Source organism: Stegastes partitus, unplaced genomic scaffold (genome assembly GCF_000690725.1).
Source record: "Stegastes partitus isolate 25-593 unplaced genomic scaffold, Stegastes_partitus-1.0.2 Scaffold2490, whole genome shotgun sequence".
In the NCBI taxonomy this organism is placed as follows: domain Eukaryota; kingdom Metazoa; phylum Chordata; class Actinopteri; family Pomacentridae; genus Stegastes; species Stegastes partitus.
Window position 1 is genome coordinate 8,780 of NW_007580221.1, and position 19,262 is coordinate 28,041.

Below are 19,262 nucleotides of genomic sequence, written 5' to 3' on the forward strand. Positions count from 1 at the left end.
TAGTGGTGAGAAATCGCAAACAGCACTGATTGAGGTTTTCTTTCTTTTCTGCACAGGCAGGATGAAGAGTCACGCTCTGCCAACCGTCACCGTAGAAGGATGTTCAAGAAATCAATATATGCGTGTGTACATTCATTTAACTTATAATGCTCTGTGCTAATCATCCATGAACTAAAATGTAAAGACATGTTAAGAAAAAGAGGCCATGGTTTCTGTCACTCACACAAATGTAATAATGTAAAGGGTTTTTTAAAAAAGCAATAAGGAAATTCGCTTAACTTGCTGTGTCTCTAACGAGTGCCGTGATGAACCTTCTTACAGAAAACGTTCATTTAAACACACTCTCACCTACTAATATGTACTAAGGCAACAAATATGAAAATGCAAGAATAGTGTGAAAAGAAGTGATATGTACAGAAAAACAGTATTTTCAAAAAAGCATGTGCAATATGTATGATGCAGAAAGTTAGAAAAGTTAAGTTCTGCTCATACGTGCAAGACAGTGAATCCTCAAAGAGCACATAAAAACTGAAACGTTAACCTTAATTCATACTGATGTGTTCATGAATAGCAGGTGCAGCCAAATGCAAGCTTTAAATTCTCATAAACAAGACTACAATGCACTACTCCTGAAAATAAATTGCTTCTCTGTGAATTCATCAAATTCCAGTGAAATTCCAGTGTTCATGTAAAATAACAGTAACTTGGTTAAATTCCTCCTCACATGAAGGAGGAGGAGAGAATGGAAGAGCCAGTCACAGTTAGTGTTTGCAAGCAAAACCAATCCATTAGTCAAGTATTTGATTCCTCCTAATGAGTCAATCGTTTCTGCTTAAAAACATGCCGAACGCAGTGCCAGCTAAGCAGTAAAGCGCATCAAGGTGCAGTAATTTGCGTCCTGCGGGGAAACGCCTTTGTGACCATCACAGTTCAGACGGTTTTCCCGTCATGTGACTCTCATCTTGGGGGGTGAAAAAAAAAAGTCAGCTTTCATCTAATATTTATGCACAGCAAGCCTTTAGTCCCATTATACAGTATTTTCCATTCCTAGAAAACAATAAAACTGCTGCTAGAGTGCAAATAACACAATTTTACCGTATTCATTATCATTATCTGATTGCGGGCTGGAAGCCAGCCAGCGTTCCCGTCAGCCCTCGAGGCACTTCCAGTCATAGCTCGGATGCACCTGCCTGCCTGCTGCAGCCCAGCCATCCTGAAAAATGTTGTTCTTAAGGAGTCCCGAGAGAATCCCAGAGACTTCACGGACTCCCAAAGGGAAATAACTGCACAGCATTCCTATTTCATTTACTAAATGGCATCACAAAGAGAGAGACGAGAAAACGTAGACGGTCACGCATGGCCTCACTCTCTCTCATCTTGGGTGTAAATCATCGAGATAAAGCTCCTCAGCTGGTTTATCTGAGCTTCCCATTAAACCTCAGGTAAAATCCTCCATGCGTGTTTGCAAAGGCTGTTGGGACAATTCCTGAAGGTGACAAAAGTTCACCCTGGCAGCTGTTTCTCTCCTTCGATTTAGGTAATGACGTTAAGTTATTTAGTGTTTGGGTCAGACCTGAGCTTTACAATACAGAAACCAAACAGTCAAGACAACCAAGAGTTCTGGTCCATTATATGATTAATCAAAGGGCAAGTAGTTTATGTCACTTAAAGGCTACAAAAATTCAATATTTGCTGTTTAAATGTGCTGCTTTTTTTTTATATATATATATCACTGTAAACTTAATATCTTGGCTCCACTGAGTACAGCTGCTGTGGAGCTTTCAGTTATTTTAAATACATTGAAAATTAATTGTAAAGGTCCACATTTCCATATTTATGTGCACTCTGAGGATTGTATAGTGGGCTGTGGATCATTTACATACAAATTCATGGCTGAGGCTTCATTACTGAGCTTCAAAACAGCAGCAAGGTCAACCATAGCTGCAGTATGTGTCAATACTTGATCTTTTTGTTAACAATATCAGGAAACAAAACACAACTTTAAAACATACATATATATTTAGGTTGTTTTTTTAAAAAATTTTGCATTCTTTATTTATATTGCAAGATACAGAAAAATACATGTAGTGAGCACTCTTGGTCAAAGCTATTACTTTTCATGCATTTCTTTAATTTATTTGCAGCATGTGGCAGGTTTCTGGGCCTATTCCTGTCAATAAAGTTGCACATGTTGTTGTGATGAAGCTTTGATGCCTCCTTCTTACGCAGATTTTCTCATAAAATGCAAATATCAATATAAGACCTTTATGTGGCACTTTTAAACTTTGACTAGCAGCTTTGCCTATTGTGAAATCATAGTTAAATTACTCTTTGCAGTTTGTGTTTGCAGCTAATTAGGACCACACAGCTTCATTTTTCCTCACTCTGACTCCAGAAGAGGATGTGAATGAGGATAATAAAGGTGCATTTAAACTGAGCTGCTCTGTAATCAAAATACTGCTTTGGTGACTGAGAAAGATGTGGTTAAAAACATGCGGGTCAGTGTAGAATAACATCTGAGGACCACAAACACACACAAATGGCCACAGGGATACTTCAGGTGAATGGCATCATTGGCTGGAGGAGCAAAGTGCTGCTGCATCCATCACACAGCGCTGCTTTCTGCTCACAATACAAAACCAGAAAACACACATTTATTCTTGTGGAGGCTACTTACTCAAAGTTACTTTTCAGGGCGCTTTTCCCTCCATCACACCAAAGAGCTCAGGTCCAGTCTCCGTGTGGACTGAGATCCGGGGAGCAGGTTGATCCTCGGAGCTCCTGCACGCAGGTACACCGGGATCCGTGCACGCTGCTCGGTCACCGCACAGGACACCAACCCGCGCTCCGCTCCGTCCTTCTTTTTATCCTCCGTCCTCCCCTCGTGCTGTTTTTTGGGGGGATTTTTTTACCGGAGGATCCCGGATACACGACCTCGTTCCTTTGCGGGTTTCTCCTTGGGAACTGTGCTGCCTTCAGGTGCTGCTCGTAAAAGTGAGACTCCCGTTTAGAAATTTGGCTGAGCTGACTTCTGTCTTCACCTCATAGACTCATAATAATAATGGTGCCGCCTAAATATAGAAATGTAGGTTAAAACTGTTTCTTTAAGGGCTTCATTTTAGCCTTTCAGTGTTTAGAATTTTATTTTTTATGAAATTAAATGAATGAAATGAAAAATACTTTATTTATCCCAGAAGAGAAATTCAATTCAATTCAATTCAAATTCAAAATTCAAATTATGGCAACAAAGCTCAGGAACAAAGCAAGAAATGCACATTAACCCCAAAATAAGAGATTAAATGTCATATCCAGTGTCCTATGAGAATATATAAATTAAACAAACTGATAATTGTGGTTATATGTGGCTCTGACAGTGGCTTTGTTATGTTTAAAATTAAATTAAAACCACCAGGATCACTTTAATCATCCTCTAAAGAGCATAAATAGCCTCATCACTGTTTTAAAAGCATAATATAAGCAAAAATATACAGTAAATATATTATTTTTAATGAATAAAAAACATGAACTAGACAACAATATATTGTCCATATCTGCAACAATATCAAATGTTGTTTAAAACCTTTCCGGCTGATGACTCAGGATCCAAGATTACAAGAGATTTAATGCATTGAAATACATTTATGTTATAACCAAACATCACATTGTTTTTGAAATTTTAGTCTCAAAATTAAAGGAAATTAAAGGGACCTGTCATGTTTTTAGTTTCTAATTTTTGTGTAATAGTTGGCAGGTACATCAAAAAACTTTAGAATATACACAAAACCTGTACTGCTGATGTCTTGTAGTGACTTGTAGGAATCCACAGCACATTCTGGGTACATATACATACACAGGTGGTTACTGTTTTTATTTCACTTTATTTTATCTAATGCTTTTTCTTCTTCTTCTTCTTTTTATAGCATTCGTGTGCCAGGTGCAACTGAATTTCATTTCATACATTCACTTGTTTTGGTGAATATTTTTGAATGACAATAAAAGGCTATCTATCTTTCCATCTAGTTGAGGGATATTCATACATTTTGATATTTCCGACTACCAGTGAAGGCAGCACTAGCCGTGAGACAAGCCCTCTCTCTCAGCCTCTGATTGGTCCAGATGAAAAAAGCTGCCACCCTCAGCCCATATGTCCCCTCTGTGGCCCCCCTGAGGACTAAAAGGCAGAGAGCCCAGATCATGATGCTGTGAGTCAATGTGAGCCCTGATGTGTCGCTGCTCTGCCAGCTGCTGGATCCTCTTCCTCCTGCAGCCGGAGACCAAAACAATGCAAACCTCTGTACAGTGTGATAGATGGAGTTAATGCAACCAGGATCCATGAAACCAGTGGGGTTGGAGACAAAACACAAAAAAGTAGGACAATATAATGAGAGCAGAGACTTAAGACTGGACGTGTAAAAGTAATTTAGTGAGTTAGATAAAACTCTGGGTTGACTTAATAATATTGGCAATTGTAACAACTTAACATTGTGTGTTATTTAAAATCAAACTAGTTTCTAAGATTTAAACGTTGTGCGTTAAAATACACAACTGAGGTTCCAACTAGTGACAGCAATCAGGATTAGTCCACATTTTAATGATGAATTAATTAATTTCTTAAAGAACAAAGCCTAAAACTACTACAGAAAATCTGTGGAGCAACTTAATTTTTTTAAAGTTTTCTCAACTTATACACTTGCATTTAGAATTATGTTAATTGAGTTCATAACACTCACTCTAATTCATTTAAATAGCAATGATATACTGGTTGGGAAAACTTAATTTTAAAGAGAAAACAATTTAAACATAAATAAATAAAAAATCTGTATACATCATCAATCATCAAATAAGTTTTTTTTTTTAAATCCTTTGACTGCAGAGGAAACAAACAATTCCCCAAACTTACTGTAAGTTGGACATAATTTCTTTAGAAGCTCTCATAACTCAAAAGGATTGATGCAAACTGTTGTAGTTACACAAAAAGCAGAAATTTTGTGCTGCATTGAACTGCATTTCACTATAAGATGTTGCTGTGATGTTGGCTTCTCCATATATACAAATAAAGCAGACATAACATTAGAACAGGGGTGTCAAACTCTGGTCCTCAAGGGCCGCAATCCTGCATGTTTTTACATGTTTCCTTCTTCCAACACACCTGATTCAAATGATCAGCTCATCATCAAGCTCTGCAGAAGCTTGATAATGATCCTGATCATTTGAATCAGGTGTGTTGGAAGAAGGAAACATCTACAACTTGCAGGACTGCGGCCCTCGAGGACCAGGATTCGACACCCCTGCATTAGAAGCACCAGTGAAAGTCATCACAAAACACAGCCTTGAAATTTTAAACACACACTTCAGGCAGAGCTGTAGATCTGAGACCTTTACTCAAGTGAAAGACAATAAGAGATTTGTCACAGATTTGAAAGCATGAAGTCAAAATCCCAGAACAGTAACAATAGAGACGACTTTCATCTCTCAGCATTCACATTAAGATTTAACTGGCTGACATTTTGCTGACTTGCAGCAGAAAGACTTGTAGTTTTTCCTTCAGGATTTCAAACCTGGCATTTAAACATCTGACTTGTTCTTGTGCTGAAAGAGGCGGTGAGGGATTTTGTTTAAAATCTACATCACATGTGTCTTTCAAAAAATACTTTTGCATAATAATTGTTTTGCTGACATACTTAATTTGCAGTCAAGAAAGATCGCAATGTCTTCATTTTGCTTGTTTATTTGATTGGGTGAAGGTGCTGTAGAGATTAAAATTGTATTATCAAGAGCTATCTGGGGCTGCATGGTGGAGCGGTGGTTAGTACTGTTGCCTCGCAGCAAGAAAGTCGCCGGTTCGTGTCCCAGTGAGGACACCCGGGATCTTTCTGCGTGGAGTTTGCATGTTCTCCCCGTGCAGCGTGGGTTCTCTTCGGGTTCTCCGGCTTCCTCCCACAGTCCAAAAACATGTTGAGGTTAATTGCTGATTCTAAATTGTCCGTAGGTGTGAATGTGAGTGTGCTTGGTTGTCTGTCTCTAAGTGTAGCCCTGTGATAGACTGGTGACCTGTTCAGGGTGTCCCCTGCCTTCACCCTGAGTCAGCTGGGATAGACTCCAGCCCCCTGTGACCCTAGTGAGGATTAAGCGGTGTATAGATAATGGATGGATGGAAGTCATCTGACAAAGAAGGCAGCATTAAAGTGTTTGTCATACAAAATGTACAACATAAAAATAGGCTAAGACAACTGTCATTCACTACAAAAGTATACAGACTATATCAGCATACAATAAAAGCAATAAAGTAAAAGTTACAGCTTTGATCAACAGCCCTATTTTCTGAAAGACACAGATAAAAATGAAACCATCCGAAGTGCTGTATATATATTTGAAATAGATGTGATCATTTTGACTGAGCTTTTATTCAAGTCTGGAGAAAAATGGTTCTAAAATATCTTGCCAGGACATATTTGCATATCCATCCATTATCTATACACCGCTTAATCCTCACTAGGGTCACGGGGGGGCTGGAGTCTATCCCAGCTGACTCAGGGTGAAGGCAGGGGACACCCTGGACAGGTCACCAGTCTATCACAGGGCTACACTTAGAGACAGACAACCAAGCACACTCACATTCACACCTACGGACAATTTAGAATCACCAATTAACCTCAACATGTTTTTGGACTGTGTGGGAGGAAGCCGGAGAACCCGGAGAGAACCCACGCTGCACGAGGAGAACATGCAAACTCCACGCAGAAAGATTCCGGTGCCCCCACCGGGACGCGAACCAGCAACCTTTTTGCTTCCAACTGCACCACCCTGCAGCCCTATATTTGCATATTAAAAGTTTAAATCACTTGTTGCTTACTTTGACACAAACGTTTTTTGGTTGCACACCTGAAACCTGCTGATCTTCTTTGGCTTATTCATAAATAATTAGGAAGAAAGCAGATTGTGTGAGCTGTGTGCTTTTTCTTTTCAGCCGACAATCATGGTTTTATGGTATCAATATTCTGTAAAGTGAACACAAACTTTAGTTATTCTGGTGTACAAGTTGTAAAAAAAAATTGGAACGGCTGTACTTTTATCTCTGAAAATTTGAATTATTTGGTTTAGTCTGATTTCTCCAGTTCATGGCTTGTCATTGATATTTCTGTTTTGTTGAAGAGACAAGGGCCTGAAAAATGTGACTGTAAAAGTTAGTCAAGTGCATTTCTCTTCATTTCTGGACAAAATTGTATGCAAATGTGCCCACAGAATTCTGGCTGGGTTGACAAAAGCTAACATTTGATTGAATGCATCCTTGCAGGCTGGTCGTAGTCTCAGGCTGAACATGTACTTTCCCCCCTGCAGACTGCTGCTGTCAATTCTTTCACCGCCGCCTCTGACTCGCAACCTGGGAACTCTGTATTGTGGCTTGTGGATAGTTGCTTGGAAACAGTAAACCTTACCTCCCACAGTCTGGGGGCAACCCTCACAGTAACTGATATCACCAGAGGACAGCCTGTGTTTGCCTCCGTCCATGGAAACAGACCCATGCTGGCTTCTTTTCACATGGGATACAGTGAAACAGGATTCCTGTCCTTACACAATCCGTCTTGGTTGATTTTCTGAGCCCTGTCAAGTTTAAAGAAGGACTCTAATCACAAAAATGAGAGGAAAAAACTAATTTAAAATCATGAATATTTCAGGAAACAATGTGCTTGTTCCCTTTTGATAAACTTGTGTGATAAACTTTATGCAATAAACCAGAGGTCAAAGCTCACAGAAGTGACTAGTTTAGGTCTCTACTGTCTGTTCAATACTGCTCTTTGTTCTCTGTTGTTGTTGATTCCCTGCATCTCCAGAAAGCCCTTCACCCCCTCCTACTTGCACATACACTCCACCGCCTCGTGTGGACGTGGCGACCAAGTTGTGACCAGTTGGTGATAATACACTTGTGTAATCTCGACATTCCACTTGTCTCACATGTTGATCCTTTAATGTTTGAAGGCAGCGGAGCATATGGCGGCAGCAAAGTGCAGGCAGGGCAGGAATTTAAGGCTTAGGAACATTAACAGTTTAAAGAAAGGAAAAGAGATTATTTTCACTCCAACAAGGGTTCATGGAGCTCAGAGCCCCTGCAGCCTGCCGAGCGTGAAACTGCAGTCAGTAAGTGTTGCTGCAGCACTTCATTAGTCTCGCAATTGCCAGACCTTCAGGATCTCAGCACTGCGATTGGGCTATTCTGGCTAATTCAGTAATTAGGTTTACAGCTCAGCCCAGTGATGCTGCTAATTAGTGTCAGTGTTGAAGGCTGTGGGTTGAAATTCTAATATTTGCTGTGGATATTAATTGGAAATGTATTCTGTCAGTCTCTTTGGAAAGGAATTTGATGAGTGGCCAAGAGACAAAATGAACAACTATCAGAGTAAAAACTACGAGCAATCACGAGTAAAATAGCAAGTAAAAGATCTGAAATTAAAACAAAATACACATTAAAAAAAATGTAAAAGGTTAAACGGGGACTCTAAAAATAGGCCAAACCAGCAAGACTTTCATTTTAACACATACAAAAGAGTGTGACTCACAAGCGCAGTACACCTGCACCGATAAATAATGCAACAATAAAACATATATTTATAGCATTTTTGAACAAATTCCCCAAGCAAAGCAAGCTGTGAATGGAACTGAGTAGGGCTGCATCTAACGATTGTTTTCATTCTTGATTAATCTGTTGATTATTTTCTCAGTTAAATGACTGATTTAATGTTGGGAAGTAGGGGGGGAAAAAAGGCCAATCAGTGTTTCTCAAAGCCTAAGATGACGTCCTAAAATGTTTTGTCCACAGCCCAAATAAATTCAGTTTAGTGTCAAAGAGAAGCTGGAATCAGAGAATGTACTCTTTTCATTTTCATTTTTTATAATATCACTGATTAATTGATTGTCAGTTAATTTAATAGTTGGTAACTAATCAATACAGCTCTAGAATTAAGTCAGCTTTTTGCATGAATTCTGTTTTTTTTGCCAGAGAACATCACCGAATTTATAAATGTGGTTTTTCACACATTTCTTGCCTGTCAAAAATCGATCAAACTTGTGCCAGACACGTAGATTTGCCAACCTTAATTTTGCAGTACTTTCAGTGCATCACACATGTGAACCTGAAATGATTCTGATAAATTATTTGGTACCCATATATGTTCTTAGTATGTCTATCCTATCAAGTTGTATGAACAGCAGCGGTATTAGTTTAAAAAAAAAAAAATACTCTCAAAAATAGCATGCAAGGCCAGAAGATGTGTAGGAAGAGTCTTTAGCATGAGACACACGACCTCAGCTTCTGTCTTACACTCTCACACTGCCCAAACAAATCTTGATCACATTGTAATAGTAAATAATATTGCATACTTTTCTTCACTTCTGACAGGTGAGCGCAGTTTGAGTCACATTTTAAGCTGCAGTGAAATCATTTGTCACATCGTGGATGTTCTCAGGTTGAGTCCTCAGCTCATCGCAGCTGTCAGGAGATTTAAATGTTACTGTTAAAGTTGTAACTGTTCCCAAAAGTCAGACTATTTTTCCATCATCTCAAATCTGCTTTCTGTAACTACATATAGAACATTTCCTCTCGAATCTTTAACCAACACAAATATGGCAACATGTAGCTTCATGCCAACAAAACACATGTTGTTGTTTTATTGTAAGGTGCTGTCATCAAAAAAAAAAAAATCATGATTAGATTTAATGTTGATAGAATTAGAATCGGATTACTGGACTTTAGCTCACCTGGTTGAGCTGGCGACCCATATACAGGAGCTATAGTCTCCAATGCAGCAGCCATAGGTTTGACTCCCATTCATGGCCCTTTGCTGCAGCCCCTTCCCCCCTTTCTCCTCCCCCACTTTCCTGTCTCTCTTTTGACTGTCCTATATAACAAAGGCAAAAAGGCCAAAAAAATAACTTAAAAAAAAAAAAGAATCAAATTATTATTAATCGTGAGAGGTATTTTGTTATTTCAGAGGAAACTATTTCCTAAATTAAACGTTTTCCTAATAAAACTAGTATCACTAGCCTGTGAGATAAACAAATCTCACTTCAGCTGGTACCTAAAAGTTGGCAACACTCGTCTACCTCAGTGGTTTTCAAACACTTTTATGACAAAGAACAGCATTTAGGGGGAAAAAAGTAATTCCAAGGTACATCTTAAATCAGATTATGGATCTGTAAATTATTTTAAATGTGACTAATTCCAAATCCCACGGTTTGAGAACCTCTGGTAGCTACCCTGCACTCACTGTGATATTTATGTGGCACATGGACTATACATGGAAGGACAGTGGGATGACTTTACTTTGCCAGTGTCTCAGGTTTCTATACTTTTACACTGAAAAACGCAGAATTGCTGCAAAAATTTCTGGGCTGGAATAAGCTCCCAATGTTTCAAGATCCTAACAACACCTGTGAATATTCTATAAGTTTATTTTTCTTTGGACTAAGTAACTACACAGCAAGTTAGGATTACTTCAAATCAATGATAACAACTGACCCTTAAACAGCACAGGGCTCAAAAATGTTGGTTATAACCACAGACCTTATGGTTAAAGCCAAGAAACCACGTGACATTTACACTGAAGCTGAGCTGTCCTTACAACCTCTTGATTGACAGCCATTAAATCAATCAGATACCGGCTCTGTCCAATTGACCAATCACAATAAAGAGGAGCTAGGAAGAGGCGGGACTCACCGGTGCCTATGAGTTTCTCGGAGCTCTGCTTTACATGGTTGTCGGATAAAAAAGAGCAAAGGAAAGTAAAGTTTTGTGCTTCATGAAACTCCGAGAATGAATGGAACAGCTTACTCCAACTTTGACAATCAAGAACATGTCCTGAAATTAGGAGAGACATTTGAGAAACACCCTAAAAGTGCCTACCACACAGTACGATGTAAGTGCGGGTTTGAATCACTCGGTTCCGTCTGGCTTTTACAGTAGCTAACAGTAGCATGCTAGTTAGCTTATTAGCTAAAACACCGAAGGGAGCTGTTTGACTTTGTACGGTGGCTTCTTCAACCGCTTCGTCAGCTTATTTGTGTTCGTCTCATGCTTGCACGGTTTAGTAAAATGACAGTTTTTGATTTTAGAAGTTAGTTAACTTTCTACTGTTGCAAGCAATTGATGCCCGAAGCTGTCAAAGTGTTAGCTACTGTTAGCATTGCGTTAATCTGCACACTGTCACCACCTGCTGGTGCCGGTAGAGAACTGCAGCACCACGAGACGCAGCCATGTGATTTATGTTTACAGATTTCTGCGGTCATTAATATGCATTTAATGTGTTTAGATGTGCATTAATACGTCATTTTCTTGCTTTTCTTGCTACAGATGATTTCAAACCAGCATCCATTGATACAGCATGTGAAGGGGAGCTTGAAGTGGGCAAAGGAGAGCAAGTTACTATTACTTTACCCAATTTAGAGGTTTGTGTTTCATGCTCCAGAGCTTCTGTCTGCTCAGAATGTGTGTGGATTTGGGCAATTTGCAAAACTCAGTAGTGAGTCAGGTTCAATTGAGGACACTGCAGCCTTATGATCCTGGGAGGTGGTTTATTTGACACGTTTTTGCCTAATTCCAACAGTGTTTCTTTACCTTGTAGTATTTTATTTTTTCTTCTTTTTAGGCTGTAAATTAGGGTTGAACAATTAGTCAAATCCAAATCACAGTTTGCAAAATATGCAATTAGCAAATCACAAAGGCTGACATTTAGTATATACGAGGTGTGGCTATTAAATCATTAGACTGATGCTGTAATCCAGTATTATTTATTTAAACAGATTAAAACTTTAGAGGTTTTGTATGCTTCCCAGTGACCAGCGTATACGGCGTGGTGCAGCCCTGCATATGGTCTAACTTTTGTTTAACTGACAACCTTAAGCCCAGCGTCATCAGTTAAGCTCTGGACCACACCTTGTACATTTTACAGCAAGTATAAATCCAGGGTTTTAAACTGTTCTATCAATGGTTTTAGATATTCACACCTTTTCCTGTTTGTTACAGTTATTTGAAATTACTTTTAAAAAGTAGTTTAAGATAATGCAATTGGATAAATATTTTTTTTAATAGGGTTCAAGTGCTCCTGTAACCGTCTTCAAGGGATCCAAGAGGCCTTACATGAAAGAGTGCATCCTCATTGTGAACCATGATACAGGAGAGTACAGACTGGAAAAACTCAACAGCAACATAGCTGTGAAGAAAACCAGGTGGGTGGACATTTTAAAATTCACATTCCTGACTTTGCGTAGATGCAAGTGTTAGTGTAAATCTGTTTGACTTAATTGGCAGTTTTACCATACAAGCGTGAGTGAAGATGCCATGAGTTTTAAAAAAAATGACAGTTACAAGCATTTTTTTTTAAACTTGAGTGAGGTGGAGAAATTAATCAGTCTTTCAAAAAAAGATAAGCATGGCAGCCGTACAGGGAGTTTAAAAAAACATGCACTGGTTCACATTTTAGCATTCTCAAATTTTAGGAAACTGTTTTAACATTGTGCAGCATTTTGAAAGAAACATTCCACATGTCTTTGTCCTGTTCTTGTGCATTTGCAGGGCTGAGGGCAGCAGTAAGATTCAGTCTCGCCTGGAACAACAGACCAGTCGTCTGAGCCAGCAGATGAGGAGTAGTAGCGGCAGCACCAGTAGCAAGACCTCCACCAGCTCCAAGAGTTCTCCTCCTAAAGAGAAGACTTCTCCAGCATCCCCCATGGACGACATTGAGAGAGGTAACGTGGTGTGAGGCACAGTGTTTTTCACAATATTGGCTTTAAAGAACGTCTACTGCAGGTTTTTCGTCAACGTTTCAGCTAGGGATGGGTAACCGGTATTAAATGACCCCTGGGGTGAAATTTTTATACACCAGAGGATCAATAAGGTCCGACGTAAACGGTTCTGCTCACGGTACTTTAGAAAGTAAGAACGTCGTGTTGCACATTCTGTCTCATCATTGCACTTTGGCTTTCCAAATCCAAATAGGTGTGTTCAGGGCGGAGCAGCTCTGTCACTCACCTGCAGCTCAGGGCCACGTGCAGGTGAACCATTAAACTTCACTGCAGTTGATGCAAAAAATGTTTGTTGCCACAAAAGTAACAAGTCGTTCGAATGTCAGAGCAGAAACACAAACAATCTGCTGAAACTTTCAAAAAGTTTGTCAGGTACAGACAGAGAAACGCTTGACTGCTGAGCTCATAGTTCATCCCTCACTAAACAGGGACTTTATCTTTGCTATCAGCCTGCACATGGGGAGTTAACTAAACTATACGAACGTAGGATAAAGATTAAAAGTTGATATTCTCCAGCTGTTTGTTTAACCTTGGCTGTGTTCATCTATTCAATCTGACATTTATAGTGTCATCTGAACTGCCAATCAGAATATCAATTCACTGTCAGAGCACAGAACAGCAGGATTTAGTGATTGGAGGCTGCAGACAAACCCTGTCCTACTTTTTTTTTTCACTTTCTGTGGTTGAATGTTGGTGTTAGTGGTAGAAGTACTTAAACTGTTGTCTTTACTAAACTGTTAGAATCACAGTAAAAATACTGTCAAAGTCCTGCGTTGGTTTAATACTCAAAGGGAAGAGGAAATAGGTTTTATGAGCACAATGTGCTGACATTTACTTAATATCTGTTGAATGTATTTCTGATATAATGCTGGACAGTTTAATGAAGTAATATTTTATTTTGTGAGTAAAACCTGTAACACTGTGTAGTGCTCTGATCATCCCATCAACACAACATTAGTGTCTACATACACTTTATTTTCTATACAGCATATTTTAGAGAATAATTATTGTTTTCTTAATTTGTTTATTTTTTCTCTTTAAAAGCAAAGCCAGCAAACAAAAACATTCAAAAAGTTCTGATAAGAATACTGTTAAAGTACTGGACTGATAAGCAGTATCTGTAAAAGTAGTGAAACCGTTAAAATCATAACGTTACCCATCCCTAGTTACACCATGTCTGGATCTAAATGAACACTGCACAATGCTGAACAATGCACACTTTCCACTAAAATGGTTAACTTAAAAGTGTTAACTATTGCACACTTCTTCACCTTTTGTTTGTGTATGTTCCGCTCTGTGCAGAACTGATGGCAGAGGCTCGGGTCATGGATCAGATGAGCAGCAGCGACGGCTCCTCGGACTCTAACAGCTCGTCATCCTCCAGCAGCGATGACAGCTCGAGCAGTGATTCAGAAGATGAACGGACTTCTGCGACGCCGTTAACACCAGCCTACCCGAGCATGCCTATCATAAACACCAGCACCACCAGCAGCAGCAGCAGCAGCAACAGCCGCCACCAGGAGAGTGGAGGACTCATGAACACACTGAGTGAGTAGCAGCTGTCAGAGGGCTTAGTTTATATAGTTCATATTTTTAACCTTTTTTTTAAACAAAAGTTAATGCCAGCTGATTGCTCCTAAATTGAACATGGTAGCAGGAAAACAGCAACTGCATGCATTCAGCTGTGAAAGAAGTCTAAAAGATTATTGTGACACTAAAAGGCCAAGGCTCAGTTTAGAGAGACATAGTGTGTCAATGTCTGTGACTTTATCAGCCTCAGTTTAACAATTATGTCTCAGGAATTTTGGCTTGCAAGCACAGATTAAACATTTGAACCACAGGAACACTGAAGAAAATACACAGTTAATGATTAAAGTCAAATAGTTGCAGAATTTGTTTTATCACCAGGCCTTAAAAACTGTTTTTTTTTTTTGCCATCTTCTTGTGTTGCAGAGAGTGACCTCCAGCTGAGTGAGTCGGGCAGTGAAAGTGATGACTGAACACCATGAGGACGTCAGGAGGATTTCCAGTGAAGAGTGAAGGATCCTTAAAAGTGGCACTGCCTTCTCTACATATCCACATTTCTGCTCGTAAATATAACGTGTTGCTTCTCTGCCCACAAAACGTCAAATTTTATGTCACATTTATTGCTTTTTGTGCGCGAGAGACGCCGTAGTTCAGACAGATGTGATGTTGTTGGTGTCGGGGAAGCGGTAAAATATGACAAACTATCTGTAATGTGTCTCACTGGATGCTTCTGTGTGGTTAAACTGACCAAACAAATGTGAGCGGCAGAATCCCAGTGGTGTTCATGTAGTGAAGACGGATGTTTCTGCCCATCAATCGGTCGTCTTAAACCACCACCTTCTGCATTTCAACGTAGCAACTTTAGTTGTGCCTTAGATCAGATATTAGCTAACTGCTTGAAAGTCTTAAAAGTCTCAGCTGCATTAGTTTCGCATTAAAGGCATAAAACTGTCATAACAGAAATGAAATGTTTTTAGGATGAGCCAAACTGATATGACAGAATCTTTTGCTTTTGTGTTTTTAGAAAAAAATAATTATTGTAAACTTAGTCACTGAGCCTTTTGCCTCCGATTACTAAAACTCTTTCTTTCGTTTGATGTTGCATTAATGACATTATTTTATTTTTGGCCACTCTGGGGGCAACAAAACAAGCTGAAAATGTTACATTGATATATTATTACCATAGAAATTACAGAAATCGTTACAAACTGTTGTTTATTGACACATCCAGAAATCACATAGCAAAATTCAAAATATTTCTAATGTGTTTCTTGCAACATGAAACCTATAAGTTCAGAATTCCCTCTCCTTTTTGCTCTGTTTTGGCTCTTCACCAGCCCCTGAGAAACACAGCTTTCTCTCTCTTTACCTTCTACATGCTGCTCCATGTTTTCCAGATCGTTGCTAACTTTGCCTGTCTGCTACAGCTGCCTGCTGTGACTAGAAACTGGGTTAATGAGAGCAGTTTGTGGGCGAGAAAACCAAAACAGCAAAGTGAAAAAATGCAAAAATGCTCCATGGAGCTTAAGTGAAAAGGTGGGTGATGGTTTACCTGTAGCTGTTGTATTGCACCGAGTCATTTATTCATTGCTATTATAAAGATATTAATTGTTGCAGCTTTACAAAGTAAGATGTCTCCAAAACGTTGCATATCATAATTTATATAAATGGGTGTGATTTCTGGCGAAGTAGTGCACTAGTGCTCAGTTGACTCAGCTCGGGTCTTGCTTTGTAGCTTTAAACCTGCAATACTTGAATCTAATTATTTTTATTTCTAAATTTTCCTCGACCAACGGTGGATTGCTTATATTTTTATATATATTTTAATAACAATAAGCAATTGGAAGTGCAACTTAATATGAGCTGTGCTGCAAAACAACCCAGATGCATCGACACTGCACCTCAGTGTGAGTCTTAAACACTTCACGTGCCTTTCTGTTGTTTGCCTCAGCCAGCTGTACCACAGGACTTCCTGTTGTTTTGTGTCTGCTGATCTGTCTGAAAATACAGGAAGCTGCTGTGTTTATGTTCCACCATTTCCTTAGCATCCCTACTGACTGGTACAGTGAGTTAATGAAATGTTAAATATATGTTAAGGAGAACGGTGAACCCAGAGAATCATGTGTACATTCTTTGAGAGTAATTTCTTTTTAGTAAAAATAAAGATTTTAATTGATTCTTGTGCTTTTGCATCAATTTGTATTCAGACGTTTCCAGTGTGTGTGGATTTTAATGTGATTAATATATTACAGCATGTTCTTGTTTGAACAAAACTGATACTGCTCATGTCTCAGTGAAAATGAGAGCGTTACTGCCGCATAGAGTGGAAATGCATCTTAGACATGGTGGCTTTTAAAGAAAATCTACTTCAATTATGATGTCAAGTGGGGTTTTGTATTTATTTTGTCACGATTGATCAAAGAAACAGACAAGTTTGTTGAACTTATAGTTAATATCTGGAATAAATTCAGTTAAACAAATACTCTTAGATTAAAATAAGAGCTAGATACAAACGAAGCAGAGTAAGAGACAGGACAAGGAATACAAAAGCAGAATAAAGATAAAAAATCTAAATATAATGAAGACTATGTACGCCTGTCACATGCACAGAGTTAGCATGATGTCGTGTACCCAAATTGTAGGACGCACAGTGTGTAGACTAACAGCGCGACATTGTGTTGTTGCATTCGAGAAATTATAAAGAGCAGAAAGAAGAACTAGATTGAATTGACTGCATTTAAAAGTCACATCATGGTGGAATTACAAGCTGAGACTGTTGTGTTTTGAATTTTTTGTTCCACCACACACGTTTTGTAATATGTTACAACACAACACAACCATGTTGTTCAACAGTATGAGTTATTATTTAGGTTCATTGTATGACAGAAGAAGTTGTCTGTGTGTGTACTGATGAAACGGTGCATGTGGAAACCTGTGTGGTTTTCTTTGGCGACGAGCCCGTTTATCATAGCGTCCCATCAGCAGGGTTTGCTTTTACACTCAAGCTATTTGCAACATTTCTACAAGTTGACAATTGCCTGATCTGGACTGCTTGTCTGTTGGCACAAAACTAGCTAGATTGTTCAAGTTTAACCATCCATCCATCATCTATACACCGCTTAATCCTCACTAGGGTAAGCTTAACCATGCTAAAGCTATTTAGAATATTTTATTCCACTATTATTAATTAAACTCAAAACTTTGTTTTGGCCCTAATTAGCCACAGGGCAAATAAAGCCAATGTAGCCTACTGCTAGTAAATATTTAAAATATATTTGATGTTAATATATTAATTTTTTTATATATATTTTTGGGGGATTATTTTCTTCTTTTATCCTACCAGGTGCCCACATTCTGATTTCTTGTTGCTTTTTCAAGATTTAACAAAGATTACCATGGTCCATTTCATCGTCCTCCGACTTGCTCCTAGCTTGTTGACCTTCCTCTTCTTGGTCATGTTCTTTTATTTGACTTTTTATTCCCTTTCTTCTAGTCTTGTTCTCTGTATTTACAACTGTAGTGTCTCTCAAAGAAAAATCTTGTAATTCTTACAGTCAGGACTTCGACACTCGATACTGCTGTCCCTGAGCCAGCTGGACCACAAGTCAGGTGTTTACTTTATTATCACTAAATCCACTGGGCCAACTTTTAAAGATAAAGACGAAATGTCAGCGACAATTTTTTGGCTTGGCTGAGACCGCTGCTCACACTGGGATGATAAAAAAACAAAAAAAAACTCAGATCTTTTTTTTGTAATGCATGTCAAATTGCTGTTGGCCTAATAGTCTTTTTTTTCTTTTTTTTTTTAATTCATTCACGTATGCGGACATGACTGCAGTGTAAAAGTAAAGCATAATATCTGATGAGCTGTTTTTTGTTCTAAGTTGTGCTTTTTAAATGGTTGACATTGCTAGTACGCACTGTGTTGGAAATGATAGTGAGCAGATCCAGAGTGGGGTCATGGACCAGATGTCACAAGTTGGTAATGAGTCACACATTAGTTAATGCCTCATCAGAGTTAAGGAGGCTGTCGATGCTACTTGTGAAGTTTTGTCCCACTCTTCCTGAAACGCTTGGTGAAACTGGTGGACATTTTTGAAAGACAGGATCTCGTTGTCATACACGTCCTTCCAGAGCATCACAGATGTTCAGTTGTTCTGGAGAGTCTGCAGGCCAGAGCACGACTGGAACATGTTGAGCTGCTAGAAGGGCAGTGCCTGTTGTGGCAACATGAAGACAGATGCTATCTTGTTGGTGTGCCGTGTGATGGTGGTAAATGAAAAAGATAACATCGGCTGTGAGGATTTCATCTCGAAACTGTTGGGCAGTGAGATTGCCATTGATTAAATGCAGATGTTTCCTTTGTGGTGTATACCTGCTCATACCGTTGTTCCTCTTCCTCCATTGGTCAACTTCTGGACAACAATGACATCCACAATTTCTGCCATCTGCTCTGTACAGCTGAAAATGACATTCGTCTTTGAAAAGAACCATCCTCCATCTTGCTCGTGTCCAGCAAACATAACAGGTTGCCTCTTGGAACCCTTCTGCTATTAGATTGAGACATTAATGTGGGCAATGAGCTTCCTCACAGTTTGAACAACTATTAGCTGGTTATTCACACCAGCAACTTCATCTGAAGTCTCTGAGCCACTCGCAAAGATAAACCTGATGTGACAAATGGTCGACAAATGATGGACTTGTGGACATTTAAGAGCCTGACTGCGGTTCTAACTGCCATGCAGCATCCCGACAGCTCTTTTTCGGCGTATGGCATCTCGTCATTTGAATAAAGGAGACCTTTTGTAGTCACTGACCAAAGGAGTGTCAGTGCAGTAATTGCACTATCTGGTCATTGCCCTGTAAAGCCACACCTGACTTGGGTGTGAATTTACTCAATGGTTGAGAATTTGTCATCAGCTCAAAAACGTTTGTGTGCA

The 19,262-nt window shown here is 39.1% G+C and overlaps 1 protein-coding gene across 2 annotated transcripts; it reads left to right on the forward strand.

The window, feature by feature from the left end:
• Nucleotides 1-6,967: 6,967 nt before the first annotated feature.
• Nucleotides 6,968-16,499, forward strand: eaf2 (ELL associated factor 2). Of its 2 annotated transcripts, XM_008305376.1 has the most exons (7): nt 6,968-6,979; nt 10,778-10,910; nt 11,345-11,439; nt 12,083-12,219; nt 12,566-12,738; nt 14,098-14,343; nt 14,749-16,499. In XM_008305376.1, exons 2-7 carry the CDS (start codon nt 10,808-10,810, stop codon nt 14,793-14,795), a joined length of 801 nt encoding a protein of 266 aa, XP_008303598.1. In that variant the 5' UTR covers nt 6,968-6,979; nt 10,778-10,807; the 3' UTR covers nt 14,796-16,499. The 2 variants fall into 2 exon arrangements, with proteins under 2 accessions (XP_008303598.1, XP_008303597.1); XM_008305375.1 differs by lacking the exon at nt 6,968-6,979 and having other exon boundaries at nt 10,724-10,910.
• The last annotated feature ends 2,763 nt before the right edge of the window (nt 16,500-19,262 follow it).